General features: G+C 36.7%; 1 protein-coding gene across 1 annotated transcript in view; it reads left to right on the top strand.

Moving 5' to 3' along the window:
- Positions 1 to 19,656, top strand: part of MAGI2 (membrane associated guanylate kinase, WW and PDZ domain containing 2) — a 1,281,842-nt gene that overhangs the window by 665,936 nt on the left and 596,250 nt on the right. Inside the window, exon 5 of the mRNA XM_034641709.1 lies at positions 1,322 to 1,358. Coding sequence (XP_034497600.1) covers positions 1,322 to 1,358 — 37 coding nt within the window. The remainder of the gene's footprint in view (positions 1 to 1,321; positions 1,359 to 19,656) is intronic.

Genomic DNA, 19,656 nt, shown 5'->3' with positions numbered 1-19,656 from the left:
GGCTCAGTCCGTTAAGCATCTGCCTTCAACTCAGGTCATGATCCCAGGCTCCTGGGGTCGAGTCCCACATCCGGCTTCTTGCTCAACAGGGAGCCTGCGTCTCCTTCTTCTTCTGCTCTTCCTGCTTGTGCTCTCTCCCTCTCTCTGACAAATTAATAAAAATAAATAAAATCTTTAAAAAACAAATAAAATGCAATTTGTGGGGCCCAAACCAGAGTTTCTGATTCAGTAGGCCTGGGATGGGGCCCAACAATTGTGCATGTCTGACATATTCCCAGTTAAAGCTGATGTTCCTGGCCTGTCTGAACCATACCTTTGGACCCACTGTTCAATCTAAGGTGTTTCCTAAAACAATTTTATCATCGATCATGGTTGTCAGATACTTTAACAAATTTTATTCAGATAGATGAAACTATTTTGGCAAAAGATCCTGGGTTGAATGGGTATCAACAGAAAGAAGACCACATGTGTTCTTCTTTCCTCTCGCATTATTTAAAAGTCCTTCAAACATTTGAAGGTTTGAAAGAACAATGGATATTTCTACATTGTGGAAATGCATTTGGGAATTGTAAACTTAAACTTACCTCGTTAGTCACTTTGCGCTTAAAAACAATTAGAATCATGAATCACTTTTTGGAATCTGTTCATAAGTAGAGAAGCTGCTTTCTATGCACAACTTCAATTTAGCCTCCCAATTAATGTCATCACAGAGAAATGTGGAGGTAAAGCATGATATCTTCATTTTTATACTTCCNGTCATCACAGAGAAATGTGGAGGTAAAGCATGATATCTTCATTTTTATACTTCCTAGAGGTACTTCTAAATGTGTAGCTTCAAGATTTGGTTTTAAATAATCACAGACTTGGTAAAGAAAACTGGGTAACTCTTTATATATATTGGTTCTAAATAGGGTATTTAGAATCTGAAAACAATAACCATCATGGTTTCAGCTGTATTTACATTTTTGTAGAATTTCTTCTTTATGCAGTGCTAAATGATTACATTTAAGTTTCTTTTCCTTGGGGACTGATTTTTCAAGTTTGAGGGTACTTCTGTTTCATGTGTTCCTCCCTTTACCCCCTGGCTGATTATGGGGCAGGGCAGGGGGAACCCTTCAATCAACCAGTCTTGCTGCAAATAATAGCTTTGTTTTACATGAGAAGTTGAAATTGCTTTTTGAAATGAAATTTGGGGCGTGGCCATGGATTTCGGTCACACATGCTACCTCTGCCTTCCTCTGCTATAGAAAATTAAGACTTGAGAATAATTGTTTTGCTCAGTATACACTTAATTTTTTTCCCTTGTTGCTCTGAGGCAGAGTATCACCTTGGAGAGGGAGAGAGAAATTAAAAAGCCAGTTACTAACTATTTTCAAAGAAAAGAGATGTAATTAAATATTGTTACGCAAACCCATAAAAGGAACAGAGCATAGTAGTAAAGTGCTATGCAGTTCTCTGGAGATGAAAATTTGAGGGTCAATATAATAAGAACATTTGGAAATTAGAAAGCAAGATGATCAAATGCACGAGGGTGATATTGGTAATTAGACTTCATCATCCTCCCCTAAAAATGCTCTACCATTTGTTTTTATCCTGTAATGTCCTCTAGATGGAATCAGGATCAAGTGATCAACATTCAAATTTATTACAAATTTCTGGTGTCATGGAGTTCAAAAAGAAAGCACTTCCAGCCTGGCTTTTGCTTCATCCGTTCTGTCTTGTTGTAAATAGTTGAATACATACTTGGAACCCCACTGGCCTAAGCAAGCATTTGATGAAGTTTTTAATGATGGATTGGGATAATCACAGACGCATTGCTATTTGACAAGCCTAACTGAAAGGCTAGACAGCAGACAAAGCACAATTTATTTTCTTTTCAAATGTGCCCTAAAGATCCAAGTCTGTCCTAAAATATTTTGTAGTTTAAAGCATAGTCTCCATGCTCTTTTCCATGTACCGTGGGTCTTTCTGATCATTCACATTTCATAAAGAATGGCCGTCCACAGGTGTTAAGGAAACTTAAAATAGTGGAATATCACTAACATCAGCGAAGAGTCTGCAGATCTCACTTCTAGCCTTGACAGTATTTGGTGGATGACCCCAGGCAAGGCATGTTACCATTTTGATTTTTCAACCCACTTTGTTCTGTCAACTAGCTTTAAGTTTTCATTAGAAAAACCAGTCCCAGATGCTTTCTAAAATCACCCTAATAGGATTGGTTGACCCTGTTATGTTTACTTTATCCCACTGAGCTTGCCATCGTATTCTACATAACTGCCTGTTTAGTTTTCAGTCTTTCTCACTAATCTGTGAGCTCTAAGAGAATATGCACCGTATCTCCTTGATTTATCATGTTATCAGCATTTAAAGCAGTACTTGGGATCTAATAGGTGCTCAGTGAATATTGGTTAAAGGAGTAAATGATTGAATGAATATATGAATTGGTAAGGTAAAGGATGATTTATTTTCCGTATACTCTCTTGATATTTAATCCCAGATACTATACCCCATGGCATTCTTCTCTCTCTTCTCTATTTTTATCTCTGTCTCTATCTATCTCTCATTATTTTGAGGATATGATTATTCTAAGACTATTAAAATTCTCAAGCAGATTTTACATTTGGTTTCAAGAGCCTGTATTCTTCAGGGCGCGCATGGGTGGCTCAGTCGTTAAGCGTCTGCCTTCGGCTGAGGGTGTGATCCCAGAGTCCTGGGTTTGAACCCCACATCAGGCTCCTCTGCTGGGAGCCTGCTTCTTCCTCTCCCACTCCCCCTGCTTGTGTTCCGTCTTTCGCTGGCTCTCTCTCTCTCTGTCAAATAAATAAATAAAATCTTTAAAAAAAATAGCCTGTATTCTTCATACAAGCCAAACAGCATAGTTTTCAAGTAATCCTTAAACTCCAAACCCACCTGCCTTTAGATGTCCAGAAAGACTATAGAAGAATTAAAAGGTTGGGATCACTTCTGGCTCCCTTCTCCAACCAGACCATGAATGTACAAGGTATATCCAGGCAAAGCATGATATATTTTAATAGAGCTTGTACTGTTTCTTTACCCTCTGCCCCACCTACCTTCTTTCCCTGCTTGCTGCCTTTGACTTCTTTCCCATTTCTGGACTTCTTATCCACTGTTACCAGAGAACTGTCCCACAAATGTATAATGTCAAATACCTGTCTGTGATACATTCCAAGTAGTGCTTTTATTTCATATTTCAAAATTGTTTTTTTCCTTCAAGTTTGAATACAGCTTTTTTGAAAATTATTTTGATTTTAGGTATCAAGAACTTTACAACTCAGTAATTTCACTTCTAGGAATTTAAAGAAATAATCGGGAAGGTAGACAAAAATTTGCCCCTCTTCATTGCAACACTGTATACTAAGAGGGAAATGATTAGGTAAAATAAGATATATTAGTAGTGTGCAGTGATCAAAATCATGTTTATGAAGAAATTTTATGCCTCTGAAGAATTTGCATGTAGTTTGATCGTATCTAAATACCAAATTATATTCATAGAATCAAGTATGGATGAATGAATCATGAGAGTTCATATTCCTTTTAATATTTTTCATTACGAGGCTGTAATATTCTTGAAATCATGGAAATTACGTTAAGAAAAAGGCTTTCAGTTTTAAATTAGCTTAACTCCGTACACCTTCCTCTTCCTTAGAACCTGCTAGTATACATTTTTTTTTGCTTAGTATTTATTGACAATTGCTAGAATGAATAAGGTAGAAGAAAGAAACTGCTAACCTGTTTCAACATTTTTATTTCATTGAAAAATGTAGAAATCTAGGCACTAACAATGCAGCGTAAAATTTTATTTTTTTAAATGGTGCCTATAACATTTCAAGATAATTTAAAATATTAACAATCCTGTTGTCAACATATATACCAAAAAATTACTCAAAAGTAGAGAAAAATGAGTGCATAAAGCTGTTTATCTCAGAATTATCTCTGAAAGTTGTGAGTGAAATTATCTCTGTCAGTTATGGCTACTGAGAGTATGGAAATGTTTTCATTATAATGTTGTTTAAAAATTCAGTTCTATAATTTATACCTGTCAATATTATAATTCTGTAAAATTTATGTATAGACAAAAACAAAAAAAATCGGAGAATTAAGATTATTTAAAATTAAGGTGCACCTGGGTGGCTCAGTTAAGCATCCAAGTCTTGATCTCAGCTGAAGTCTTGATCTCAGAGTTGTGAGTTCAAGCCCCACATTGGGCTCCACACTGGGCATGGAGCCTATTTAAGGTAAAATTTTTTTAAAAGATTATATAAAATTAAATGTTAGTACCGTATACTAGTTGCTGGTAGCTACTGGTGAAGACAGAAAGAATGGCTGGTTGGTATTTTATATAATACATGTGTATCAGCATGTGTACATACATATATAATGGGTAAATGTGGCTTCTCATTTACATTTATTCATTTACCATCAGTATCTGTGGTTTGGAATGAAGGATAAATGACTGGTAGACTCAGTAGTTAAATAGACAATTTCAGGCAGCCTTTGCATATTTTGTTCTCCATGTGTTAGAAACTGAAGACTATGACATATAATCATAGAAATATGCTGTTCAGTTTATGATAGCATCTGACCATCNGACTATGACATATAATCATAGAAATATGCTTTTCAGTTTATGATAGCACCTGACCATTACTGCTGTATTAGTTCCATGAAAGTATCAGAAAAATGCTGAAATGTATCTGTTATGTGCTGTTGATAGCTTTACTATGATAAACTTTGCTATGATAACTAGGAGAAATTATGCACTGTAATAATCATTAAAAGGGAAATTAGCCATGATACCTGGGAAGATTTAAGTCAAGTGTATGCTTCATTCACATTTATATAAGTTTTGGAAACAATGAGGATATTTCTTTTTGTATTTAAGTTACTCGCTGATTCTGTTGGAGTAAACTCCTACCTTCCATTGAATCTATTAACTCCAACTACTGATTCAGTTTATTAAGTAGTATTCTGTAAATGTGGTAATTGTTATAAGGTCTCTCAGTTATAGACTTAACAATGAAGCCTCAATGAAGTAAAGCTTCAATTTTTTTTAAAGATTTCTTTATTTCAGAGAGTGAGGAAGGGGTAAGGGAGGAGGAGAGAATTCCCTAACAGACTCCTTGCCGAGCGCAGAGCCTCACACATGGCTCGATCTCATCACCCTGAGATCATGACCTGAGTCAAAACCAAGAGTTGGACACTCAGCCGACTGAACCAACCAGGCACCCAGTAAAGCTTCAATTTTTATTACAAAATAGTTTACGGTCATCTCAGTTATGTTTTACAACCGTGGTTCCAACTTTAGCAAAAGACTCTGGCATTATATAAAGCCAGAAAAAGTTGATACAAATACAACTTTGGCTTTTATTGAAGGAAGAGGTATCCATGACCTTCTCTGGTCAAATGGCAGTGACCATGGAAGAAAATGGAAAGAGAATAAATACATGCTTTTAAGTTCAGAATGTATCCTTATTTTGTTCAGTTCAAATTTGCAGTATTGCTTAATAGTTAAAGCTCTAGAACCAGATGGCTAGAGTTTCTAATTCTATATACACCATGTGTTATTTATGTAACCTTGGCCAGTTGCTACTTTGGGTCTATATTCCTAATCTATAGGGTAGTTTTGAGGGTTACATTACTTAATGCATACCTGGTGTGTCGTAGGCACTTAGTAAATATGAGCATATATTTGTAGTAGTAGTGGTGCTGGTAGTCATAATACAGCTCTTTACTGAGCCCCTCTTTACCATCATCATAAGGTTATTAAAGGCAAATACAGTGCATTTCACATACTTTAATATAGTGACTAGAAGATAATACACACTACAATGCAAGGGAAAATACCCATGTCCAGAAAAGTAAAACAAAACAAAAGTTTCATGAATTTTATTAAAGAGGAATGATAATATTCATTTTGGTAGAGAAGTATCAGGAAATTTAAGGTAGAATTTATGTGGATGGTTAAGAATTGCTCGTGTTTTGATTGCTGCTAAGGTACTTGAGGCAGAAACAACACAAAAGCAAGAAAGCAAGAAGTTCTTTGGACCACACTAAGCCACCTAGTTACTAGTTTGACTGTAAATGGAAAAAGTTATAAATAAGAATGAAAAGTTAGAAGGGACCCATACTGTAGATGAGAAAGTGCCACCAATATCTGGTCTTGCTACCTTATGTCTATGCATACTATGAATATGGTTCAGAAAAAAAAATGTACCTTTATGTTCCCCAAAATAAATAAAAGCCTTGCGGCCTTTCATTTAAGTTGATAACTTCTTAAAAACCTTCATTTCAGGGGCACCTGGGTGGCTTAGTTGGTTAAGCGTCTGACTTTGGCTCAGGTCATGATCTCATGGTCCTGGAATTGAGCTTTGAGTCAGGTTTCCCACTTAGCAGGGGGTCTACTTGTCCCTCTCCCTCTGCCCCTCCCCCTGCTCATGCCTTCTCTCTCATATAAATAAATGAAAACTTTAAAAAAAACCCCAAACCTTCATTTCAAACTTTTTTGGTGATACTGATGTCTGCAGTTTCTGATGAGCTTTGCCAGACCGGTTGGATGGGCTTTCCCATCTCAAAAGAGCCTAACTCCAGCCTTGTGATCTTGTGTTGTTATTGTTTCTTTTCTTTAAATACTTGCTCTCCCCTTTATACAGGAAGCCTAGTTCTTCTGGAGTGTAGGCTCCCTTGAACAAATTGCATGTAAAAATACCTTCAAAAATACTTTTGACAGACTTTGAGTTTGCCTTTGACTTTGACATCAAGCACATATGTGTTGGCAGAAGAAGCTGGCAGCAGGAGAACAGGCAGTTGGAGTTACTACTTTTAAGCAGAAGGCTACAAATGAAGAATATTAATCTGACAGTGATATAGGAATAGCTTGTAATCAGGGCATTACAGTGGTCTAACTGAGGCAAGGGTGATGGTCTATTTTAGAGTGCAGAGAGTGGGCTAGAAAGAATCAAAGCTGAGAGATCCATGACTTGACAATGGACTGGATGTGAAGGAGGAAAGTATTAACATTTAAGCTTTGTATCTAGATGACCAGAGAAATGGTCAGGCCATTAAAGTAAGCAAAAAAGAAAAATACATTACTGTTTCCTCTAGACAGTGGTGTTTGCAACCTGATGAATTTCATGCCAGGAGACATTTGTATCAAGTTATCTAACAGGCAGTAAAAATGTGGGACTTTGAAAATATCTGTATTATCTGTGTTACAAATGAAAGGAGTGTATCACTGATACAGTTTAAAGATATCTCCATAGGTGATACCAAAAGCCATAAAAGTAGGGAAGATTGATGGAAGGACAGAAACAGCAAGAAAAAAGGTGAAAAACGGTATTTACTTGACTCTGAGTATAATCTTGGATAAATCACTTACCAGTGCCTTTTTTTGCATGCCTGTAAAAAATATGATTATAAACTTTCTTCACAAATACAAATGAAATAATGTATATGAAAATAATTGGTAAAGTGCTTCACAAATATTTATTGTTGCTGTTGAGAAGGAGAAGTAAGAAGAAGGTCCAATGAGTGAGACAGAGAAGTGGAAACTGTAGAAGAAAGACAAGAGTGGACACTGTCACAGAGGACAAAGGAAAAGAGAGTATCAAGAAATGAGTATCAGCACATTTATTTGGCTGTTAAATTTGAAAGTCATTAGTCCCCTCCACAAGTGCTACATCAGTAAGCACTGATTCAGTTATCTAGAACTCATAGGTTGAAAAGGATGAGCAATAATGGGAAAATGGAAATAGTGGAGATTTAAAAATATATATATGTCTGCATGTATTTGTATGAAGAGAGAGATGATTAGAGTGGAAGTGGCAATTAGGGTATATTAACATATTTTAGGGCAAGTTTATATCAGAAAAGTGTCCTAGATAACCAGACTATGTAAGTTCATCCAACATTTGGAAATTGAATATACTCTTTGTTCTTAGATAAGTTTTTATTTTTTTTNAAAGTGTCCTAGATAACCAGACTATGTAAGTTCATCCAACATTTGGAAATTGAATATACTCTTTGTTCTTAGGTAAGTTTTTATTTATTTTTTATTTTTTNATTTTATTTATTTATTTGACAGAGATAGAGACAGCCAGCGAGAGAGGGAACACAAGCAGGGGGAGTGGGAGAGGAAGAAGCAGGCTCATAGCAGAGGAGCCTGATGTGGGGCTCGATCCCATAACGCCGGGATCATGCCCTGAGCCGAAGGCAGACGCTTAACCGCTGTGCCACCCAGGCGCCCCTAGGTAGGTTTTTTAAAAAAAATTGCTCTCAGTATTATTACCACACCGTAGGTGCATTTTATCTCTTAATTACTGTTTAAACTTTTTTTTTTCGCTTTTTCTTNTCCCATAACGCCGGGATCATGCCCTGAGCCGAAGGCAGACGCTTAACCGCTGTGTCACCCAGGCGCCCCTAGGTAGGTTTTTAAAAAAAAATTGCTCTCAGTATTATTACCACACAGTAGGTGCATTTTATCTCTTAATTACTATTTAAACTTTTTTTTTTTCGCTTTTTCTGTTTGAGACAGTTGCCTACTTTTGAATCTATAATCCTCGAGAACGTTGTTTAATATTTAATTTAATTGGGCTTTTAGCATTTCATTTCCCCTGATACTAGTCATTTTCCTTTTAAAATTGTGAATTGAGTTCATATTTTCATGAGAAGCATTATAAAATAATCAGTTCAAATGAGTTCAGGGATAATCCCCATTTTCTTAAAATAATATTGTTTAAGACATGTCAATATTAGCATATTGAAAAGGTGTACTTGCTACAAATGAAAAGAATAGAGCGGTTGTTGAATATACCATTCAGTTAACATTTTTTTGTTAAACTTTTTATTTTGAGATAATTGTAGATTCACATGCAAGTTGTAGGATGTAATGCATAGAGATTCCATTTGCCCTATACTCAGTTTCCCACAAAGATAATATCTTACAAATTGATAGTACAAAATCACAATCAGGATACTGATATTGACTGAGTCAAGATACAGACATTCCCTTCACCACAAAGATTTTTTTTTTATAGCCACCATATTTTCCTCCCACTTAATCCCCCTCTTTGCCCTTGGCCACCAGTATTGTTCTCCATTTCTATAACTTTGCCATTTCAAGAATGTTCTGTAAATGGAATCATATAGTATGTAACCTTTTGGGATTGACTTTTTTCACTCACCATAATTCCTTGGTGATTTTTCTAGTTTGTTGAATGTTTAATCTGCTTGTTCCTTTTCATTACTAATTAGTATTTCATGGTATGAATATCCATAGTTTTTTGTTTGTTTATTTGTTTTTAATTGTTTTCATTTGAGAGAGATAAAAAGAACACTAGCAGAGGGAGCAGCAGACAGAGAGAGGGGGAGAAGCAAGCCCCCCCTCCAGCAGGGAGCCCTGATGTGGGGCTCGATCCCAGGACCCTAAGATTATTACCTGTGCCAAAGGTAGACGCTTAATGGACTGAGCCACCCAGGCACCCCTCAATGTATCATAGTTTGTTTAGCCATTCATTGCTGAAAGACAGGCATCTGGGTTGTTCCTAGTTTGGGACTATTAGAAATAGAACTGCTATACACATTTTGTGTGCAGACTTTTGAGTGAACATTAACTTTTCATTTCGCTAGGATAAATGCCCAGGATTGCAATTGCTGGGTTGTATGCTAGTCATATAATTAGTTTTTAAAGAAATTGTTATTTAAATTATTGCCAAATTATTTTCCAGAGTGGCTGTACCATTCCACCACAAATCTATAAGGGATCCAGTTTCTCAACATCCTCACCACAATTTTGTGTTGTCACTATGTTTTATTTTAGCCATTGTGATAGATGCATAGTAATATCTCATTATGGTATTAATTTGCATTTGTGTAATACATATTGATTTTTAACATCTTTTCATGTGCTTATTTGTCATCTGTATATATTTTTTTGTAAAATGGCTCTATGTATAAGTTGTCTGTTTTATAATTGGGTTTTTTTTTTGTTTTTGTNGTGCTTATTTGTCATCTGTATATATTTTTTTGTAAAATGGCTCTATGTATAAGTTGTCTGTTTTATAATTGGTTTTTTTTTGTTTTTTTGTTTTTTTTACATCGAGTTTTGTGTTCTTTATTATTGCAGAAGCAGGTCCTTTGTCAAATATGAGGGTTGCAAATTATTTCCCAGTCTGTACTTTCCCANCTTTATTATTGCAGAAGCAGGTCCTTTGTCAAATATGAGGGTTGCAAATTATTTCCCAGTCTGTACTTTGTCTTTTCATGCTCTTACCAGGGTCTTTCACAGAGCAAATGGTTCTAATTTTATGAAGCACAGTTTATTATTTTTCCCCTCTATGGGTTGTGTTTTTGGTGCCAAGTCTAAGAACTTTCTGACTAGCCCTAAATCTTAAAGGTTTTCTTTCTTTCTTTTTTTTTTTCTAAAAGGCTTATAGTTTTACATTTTACATTGAAATCTATAATTAATTTTTAGTTGATTTTTGTAAAATGCGTGTGGTTTAGGTCAAGGTTCATTTTTATTTAATGATTTGTTATTTATTGCCTATGGATGCCTGATTGCCCAAGCATGTTTAAAAAACGTTTTCTTCCATTTTAATTCTGTTTGCATCCGTGTTGAAAATCACTGGGCATATTTGTGCTCCCTTTACTGTGTTTAAATTTCAGTACACACTGGAGTTCCTAAGTGAAAGGAGGGGAATGCTTATTGCTCATTGCCTTCTGGGTGATGCTGCCCTAAAGGCTGTTTCAGAAGTATCATCATACTGTAAAGAGAGAGTTATCCTTTTTTTAGAAGTCAAGACACTGAGCTGTAGGGAAGAAAGGGAGGAAAGATGAAGCTTCTAGCCACTTCCCTTCAGGCAAGGGTTTCCTCTTTTTGCTGAGGTTAATCATGTTATAGGTCACCAATTCATTTCCATTGCCTTTGTTGACATGAGACTCCTAAGATTTTGGCAATAGGTTTTTTTTTTATCCATCTTGAGTTTTTGTAATGCTCTGAGGTTTTTTCTTTTCAGCCAAAATTTTCTGCTTGAAGGGCATTTTTATGGGTGTGGCTAGAAGCTTTGTTGGAGCTGTTAAGTCAGACACCTATGAAACCACAAGTCCTAAATTATGGTTTTAAGTAACATGTGACATTATATTTAGGTGAGCAAAATAGAAAGGGAGCAACAGTAGAAGAATAAATAGAAGTTACATTAAACCTAAAATCCATATCCTCTTTCTAGTTGTGACTTGAAATAAATACATGCAATTAAATGCATTTAAAAATACAGATACAAATATATTTGAATGATTACAAATCAAAGCAGCAACAGGTGCATAATTAGAATTTCCCAAAATGTGTTAATCAAAACTAATACTGTGGGGTAGTAATGTTTATTTTGTATTGTGATAGACTTGGGAAGTGTTGGTGTGAATACATATAAACAAATTTGTGTAGCTATAAAACCTGTCCGTCCGTCCTTCCTTCCTTCCTTCCTTCCTTCCTTCCTTCCTTCCTTCCTTCCTTCCTTCCTCTCTGTCTCTCTCTCTCTTAGAAACATCTTTATTACAAGTGGTCTTCAAGACCTCGTTACATGGCATCACAGAATAGGTCTCTCTTCCACACTGAAGTATCACTGATCTAAACACAGTTTGCATTAAACAACTAAATACAAGTGTTCTTTGTTTTTAATATTAATTCCAGTATAGTTAATATAGAGTGTTATATTAATTTCAGGTGTACAATATAGTGATTCAACAATTCTATGCATTACGCAGTGCTCATCATGGTAACTGTACTCTTAATCCCCATCACCTGCTTCACCCACCCATTCCCCCACCTCCATTCTGGTAAACATCAGTTCTCTACAGTTAAGAGTCTGTTTCTTGGTTTGTCTCACTTTTTTTTTCCCTTTGCTCATTTGTTTTGTTTCTTAAATTCCACATGTGAGTGAAATCATGTGGTATTTGTCTTTCTCTGGCTGATTTATTTTGCTTAGCATTATACTCTAGCTCCATCCATGTTGTTGCAAATGGCAAGATTTTTTTTTCTTTTTATGGCTGAGTAATAGTCCATTGTATACATATATTACATCTTTATCCATTCATCTATTGATGGATGCTTGGGCTGCTTCCACAATTTGACTACTGTAAATAATGCTGCTAGAAACATAGGGGTGCATGTATCCCTTCAAATTAGTGTTTTTTGCTTTTGGGTAAATCCTCAGTAGTGCGATTACTGGATCACAGAGTAGTTCTATTTTTAACTTTTTGGGGAAACTCCATACTGTTTTCCATAGTGGCTGCACCAGTTTGCATTCTGCTCCAAGGTTCCGTTTTCTCCATGTCCTTGGCAACACTTGTTGTTTCTTGTGTTTTTGATTTTAGGCCCCCCTAGATGCCATGTAACAGGTGTGAGGTGATAGCTCATTGGAGTTTTGATTTGTGTTTCCCTGATGATGAGTAATGCTGAGCATCTTTTCATGTGCCTGTTGGCCATGGATGTTGTCTTTGGAGAAATGTCGTTCATGTCTTCTACCCAGTTTTTAATCAGATTTTTTAAAAAAAAATTTGGTGTTGAGTTGTATAGAGTCATTATATATTTTGAATATTAACCCCTAATGAGATATATAATTTGCAAATATATTCTCCCACTTAGGTTGCCATGTCTTTTTGTTGATGGTTTCTTTTGCTATGCAGAAGCTTTTTAGTTTGATGTAGTCCTTGTTTATTTTTGTTTTTTGTGGCATTTGCTTTTGGAGTCAGATCCAAAAATTCAACTCTGAGACCAGTGTCAAGGAACTTACTACCTATGTTTTCCTCTAGGACTTTTTGTGGTTTCAGGCCATACATTCAAGTCTTTAACCCATTTTGTTTATGGTACAAGATGGTGGTCTTGTTTCATTCTTTTGCATAGGCTTTCCAGTTTTCCTAACATCATTCATTGCAGAGACTGTCCTTTCCCTTTTGTATATTCTTGCTTCCTTTGTTATGAGTTAACTAATCATATATTGTACTGCTTTTAAGATTCTCTCTTTAACTTTTGACAGTTTAATTATAATGTGTCTTGGTGCGGTTCTTGTTGGTTTCATCTTGTTAGTGGCTCTATGTGCTTCCTGGACATGAATGATTCTCCTTCTCCCGGTTAGGGAAGTTTTCAGCTATTATTTATTCAAATAAGTTCTCTGCCTATTTATCCTTCTTCTCCTTCTGAGACTCCTATAATGTGAATGTAATTTTGCATAGTGTTGTTCTATAGGTCCCTTAAGCTCTCTATTTATTTATTTTTCTTTTTGAGGCTCTGTTTGGGTGAGTTCCACTGACCTGTCTTCCATGTCGCTGATTCTGTCTTAGGCTTCATCTATTCAGCTGCTGAATCCCCCTAGAATGTTTTTTCAGCTCGGTTATTGTATTCTTCAGGTCCGTGACTTCTGTTTAATACTTTCTTATATTTTCTGTCTCTTTGTTGAAGTTCCTATCCTTTATCCATTTTTCTCCCAAATTCAGTAAACATCTTTATGACCATTACTTTGAGTTCTTTCTCAAGGAGATCACTATCTCTGTTTCATTGAGGTCTTAGTCTAAGGTTGTGACTTATTCTTCCATTTGGGATGTGGTCATCTGTGTCCTCATTTTGCTTGACTCTCTCTGCTTGTTTCTATGTATTCATTGAAACAGCTACCTCTCCCAGACTTGCAGGAGCACCTTGTGTAGGTGATGAGTCTTATCATGCAACCTTATCCTACCTCTTGGTTGTCTCTTGTACTTTTGTGATTATCTAAGCAGCTTGATTTTTCTTGATAGGTCCCAGTTGCTAAAGGTGTGCTGAGATCTGGCAGTGTTCCAAAGGGAGTGATCTCAGTCAGTGCCTAGTTTCAGGACCCTTGGAAGCCAGATCCTCAGGCAGCAGCATTTAAAGTATGCAAATTTATACAGTCCTCTGGGAACACAATCATAAACCCTGATGACCTCCAAACTGGGAGACCTGAGGGTGTCTCTGGGCATCAGTTGCAAAAATCAGAGCTTCAGATGAGTGTATAAGCTCCTTTCTAGGAGGTACAAGTGAACTGTGATGAGCCCAAGGGAGGCCTCAAAAATGGTGTCTCCCTGCCTCCCTTCCCTGATAGCACCTTTATAGCCTCCAAATGTATGGCAAACCTGAATCCTGTTGTTCAGGTTGAAGTTCCAGGACAAGTGTATGAACTTTTCTTTTTTTTTTTTTTTTTTCAGAAAAGCTGAGGCTGTGTTTCATCCTGTTGTCTGTGTAATGCCTGGGGTGTGATAGCCTACCCAGAACTGCCTTTCTGATTGAAATAGTCCCCTGGGGTCCAGAAACGCAATCCCTTGTGGCTACGAAGGCCAAGTGATCAAGGGGTATCCCCTGTATGGACTCTACTTTCCACCAGCTTTATTTCGCAAGGCTAGGGGAGAGCACTGAAGGTAGGACACAGTAGTAACTTGGGAAGGCCAAGAAAGAGCACTGGGGGTGGAATACACCAGCAGCTTTTGTGAGGCTGTGTCTGCACCTGCTCACCTATGCTAGCAAAGTGAGGGGTGAGTGCAAAAGTGGCTCTCCCCAGCACCCATATCCCCACGAAAGTCATAAGTGGTCCCTGACCCTCTAGCAGATGCTTTAAGATCAGCAAATTCATCTTCTTCATATATAACCCAGTCACCTCTCAAACTCCCCATTGTGCTAGGTCCCATGACAAGACAAGTCTGCGTGCAAGTCCATCCAAAAAGGTATCTCACCTCCCTTAGACCCTCTGAATACCCTGAACGTAAGCCTCTTTAGTTTCCAAAATTAGACATTTTTGTGGTCTTCTGTCTTCAGTGCAGGTCCATGGGGTTGGAGTGCCTGATGTGGGGACAGGCTCTGGAGCTGGAAGATTCCTTCCTATTGCAGGTCCCATGCAAGGGTGGCTTTTTTGGCAAGACTATGTCTCTCCCTCTCCTACCCCTCTCAATAAAGCCCTTTTATCCCTTGTGCAGGGAGCTATTCAGCTAGCTCAGTTCTTTTTCAGCAGTAATTATAGCATATGTAGCTATAGATTCGGTGTGTCTGTGGGAGGAGGTGAGTTCAGGGTCTTCCTATAACACTATTTTGGAACCAGTCTTATAAAATNCAGGGTCTTCCTATAACACTATTTTGGACCACTCTTATAAAATTTTTTAAAGCTTTGAGTTTATAATTTTTGTATTGTGACTCTCCACAAAATGCAACATTCCCCAAACCTATTCAATATATAATTACATAGAGCATCTTGACAGAACAGATTTATTCAAGACTCAGATTGGGAGGTGCTAATATTATCTATTTATTTAACAATATTACAGAGTATTTACTATGTGCCAGATATAATTTTAGGCAATTTACAAATATTTTCACATTTAATCCTCGTAACAACACAATGAGGATGGTAGTATGTTGTTACGACAGCTTTACAGGTGAAGAAACTGAAGTACAGAAAGATTAAATAACTTGCCAAGGTCGTTCAGGTAACAAGTGACAAAGCCAGGATTTGCACTGAGGTAACCTGGCTCAAGGGTTCATGCTCTTCACTTCTACTCTGATATGCAGAATAACTTGTATTAACCCTAATGCTAGGGATTTAGGATAATTTTGGATAATTAAGCTTTATGGTTAACTAATTAGTTCTTTCTTGTTTTGACCTTGTTGCTGTAAAACTATTAGCTTGTGTTCTCAATTGAACAGTTTCTTAAAAGTTTCAGGGTATTGTTGTGAGGAGCAATATTCATTATCTAGTTCTTCCTCATTTATTTTATAACTATTTATTAAATATGCCCCTGTGTTAGATGCTGGGTGTACAAAGATGAATAAAAAGATAAGTTAGACCTCAAAGTTAGACCTCATAAGAACCTAATGGAGATGGACAGAAGGTGTAGAGACTGAGCTGGATTGAACATTCTGTATCCTTAAAGGATGTCACTGAATAAATTTTTGTGTTATTGTTGGCCACTTTAGAGTTAAACATGATGTAAACANTTAACCATGATGTAAACAAAAATGTGGTTTACTGAGAATTTCAGCTAGTGAATGATTATCATAGCACCCATTTGTTAAGAGAGAAGCCATATTTATGACAGATAATTATGGAACCTAAAGAAGTTGATGGATTTGAGTGAATAAAGGGAAAGAAAGGGAAGCGAAGGGCAGGGCAGAGAAGGGGCAGAGTATATTAGATGGAGGATATGAAGGGAATGGGAATTAAAAGAATGTGAGATAAAAAAGCATGCATATTAGTTTGTTCAAATTGGTCCAAGTTAAGAAATCATTTGAGACTGGAGATCAAAGGGAAAATTCAAATGTAGAATGTCTTGGATGCTAACCTGCAGAAATGTCTATTTGCTTGCCAGTTTCTCCCACTGCTTGAGGATAAGAATTTTCCCATTACCTGGAACAATGGATGGCTCAAAAAACTGAACAGTTGTTTGTTGAAAGAGAGAGAGATTTCATAAAGGCAACTCAAAGTTTGTATTAATATGTATAGTTACTATGAAGTAAAATACAAATTTTCTAAATGCTGTTCGTGGAAAGTATGTACATACACAAACTGCATAGACATATATTTCTGATGTTTCCCGTGGTCCTTACTTGGCAAAACCTTTATTCAGTAGTGGTTAATGTCTGGTCTAGTCATAGCAGAGTTGTTTATGTGTGTGCGCGCTCTCTCTCTCTCTCTCTCACAGGTTCTAAGTTCTTTGTTGTCTTTGCCTCTACTTTATATATCAGAGCAAGGTAGTGTTTACCAGACAGCAGAAATATGTTCCGTATATAAATTACCATTTTAAAAAGAATCCTCATACTTAAGATATATTTGACTTCAAAAGTACACACAAATTTCAACATTACTTTAAGGGTATTTTAGGATCCCTCAGTGCCTCTGGTCATTAGTTTATCCTAATTAAGTACAATAAGTGTACATGTAGTGTAAAATTTTTTTTAATTTTTAGGATAGAACCCCCACTCTTTGATATTTGTAATTATTGAAGGAGTCATATTAATGGGAGTTACTTTTCTTGGTTGGGTTTCTGATAACATTTTTCAAATTTGTGAGTTTTCTTCTTTGCAAAAGCAGCCTGCAAAAGCAACGTGTATATTAATTAAGCATTTGTGTTTGGGATTTTAGTTATATAGTCTTATAAGAATGCTTACATATATCCATATATCAGACACATTAGATTTTAAACCAAAGAATGTAATAACAGATGAAGAGGGACATTATATCATAATAATAGTGGCTATCCAACAAGAAGTCTAACAATCGTAAATATTTATGCCCCTAACATGGGAGCAACCAGTTATATAAACCAATTAATAATGAAAATNAACCAGTTATATAAACCAATTAATAACAAAAATAAACACATTAATAAGAATACAATAATAGTAGGGGATTTTAACACCCCCCTCACTGCAGTGCACAAATCGTCAAAGCAGACGAACAACAAGGAAACAAGAGCTTTAAATGACACACTGGATCTGTGTGAAGATAGACTTCACAGATATACTCAGAGCATTTCATCCTAAAGCAACAGAATACACATTCTTCTAAAGTACACATGGAACATTCTCCAGAATAGATCACATACTGAGTCACAAATCAGGTCTCAACCAGTACCAAAAATTGGGATTATTCCTTGCATATTCTCAGACCACAATGCTTTAAAAACTTGAACTCAATCACAAGATAAAATGTGGAAGGAACACAAATACGTGGAGGTTAAAGAATATCCTACTAAAGAATGAATGGGTCAACAAGGAAATTAAAGAAGAATTAAAAAAGAATACATGGGGGGGGTGCCTGGGTGGCTCAGTCGTTAAGTGTCTGCCTTCGGCTCAGGGCGTGATCCCGGCATTCTGGGATTGAGCCCCACATCAGGCTCCTCTGCTGGGAGCCTGCTTCTTCCTCTCCCACTCCCTCTGACTGTGTTCCCTCTCTCACTGGCTGTCTCTCTCTCTGTCAAATAAATAAATAGAATCTTAAAAAAAAAGGATACATGGAAACAAATGAAAATGAAAACACAACTGTTCAAAACCTTTGGGATGCAGCAGAGGCGGTCCTAAGAGGGAACTATATAGCAATACAAGCCTTTCTCAAGAAACTTTCAAGAAAGGTCTCAAATATACAACCTAACCTTACACCTAAAGGAGCTGGAGAAAGAACAGCAAATAAAGCCTAAATCCAGCAGAAGAGAAATCATACAGATTAGAGCCGAAATCAATGAAATAGAAACCAAAAGAACAGGAGAACAGATCAACGAAATTAGGAGCTGGTTCTTTGACAGAATTAATAAGATTGATAAAGCCCTGGCCAGACTTACCAAAAAGAAAAGAGAAAGGACCCAAATAAATAAAATCATGAATGAACGAGGAGAGATCACAACCAACCCCAAAGAAATACAATTACAAGAACATACTATGAGCAACTATATGCCAACAAAGTAGGCATTCTGGAAGAAATGGATGCATTCCTAGAAACAAACTTCCAGACTCTTTCTGAGCATTACCTTGATCCCAAAACCAGACAAAGACCACACCAAAAAGGAGAATGACAGACCAATATCCCTGATGAACATGGATGCCAAAATTCTCACCAAGATATTAGCCAATAGGATCCAACAGTATATCAAAAGGATTATCCACCAGGACCAAGTGGGATTTATTCCTGGGCTACAAGAATGGGTCAAGATTCACAAATCAATCAAAGTGATACTGTACATTAGTAAAAGAAAGGACAAGAACCATATGATCTTGTCGATTTATGTGGAAGAAGCATTTGACAAAGTACATCATCTTTTCTTGATTAAAACTTTTCACAGTGTAGGGATAGAGGGAGCATATGTCAATATCATAAAAGCCATTTACAAAAAGCCCACAGCATCTATCATTCTCAATGGGGAAAAACTGAGACTTTTTTCCCTAAGACCAGGAACATGGCAGGGATGTCCACTATCACCACTGTTGTTCAACACAGTACTAGAAGTCCTAGCCTCAGCAATCAGACAACAAAGAGAACAGGCATCTGAATTGGCAAAGAAGTCAAACTCTCACTCCTTGCAGATGACATGATACTGTATGTGGAAAACCCAAAAGACTCCACTCCAAAATTGCTAGAACTCATACAGGAATTCAGCAAACTGGCAGGGTAGAAAAATCAATGCACAGAAATCAGTTGGATTTCTATACACCAACAATGAGACAGAAGAAAGAATTTAAGGAGTCGATCCCATTACAATTGCACTAAAAACAATAAGATACCTAGGAATAAACCTTTTCAAAGAGGCAAAGAATCTGTACTCAAAAAACCGTAGAAAACTCATAAACAAAACTAAGGAAGACACAAAGAAGTGGAAAAACATTCCATGCTCATGGATTGGAAGAACAAATATTTTTATTTTTATTTTATTTTTCTAATTTTAATGTTTCTTTATTGTTAGTCACCATACAGTACATCCCGTTTCCGATGTAAAGTTCGATGCTTCATTAGTTGCGTATAACACCCAGTGCACTATGCAATACGTGCCCTCCTTAATACCCATCACAGTCTACCCCATTCCCCCACCCCCTCTTCTCTGAGGCCCTCAGTTTCTCATAGTCCATAGTCTCTCATGCTTCATTCCCCCTTCTGATTACCC

Source organism: Ailuropoda melanoleuca, chromosome 1 (assembly GCF_002007445.2).
Source record: "Ailuropoda melanoleuca isolate Jingjing chromosome 1, ASM200744v2, whole genome shotgun sequence".
Lineage (NCBI taxonomy): Eukaryota > Metazoa > Chordata > Mammalia > Carnivora > Ursidae > Ailuropoda > Ailuropoda melanoleuca.
Note: the sequence above shows the minus strand (reverse complement) of the source record. Positions and strands in the feature narration are given on the sequence as shown.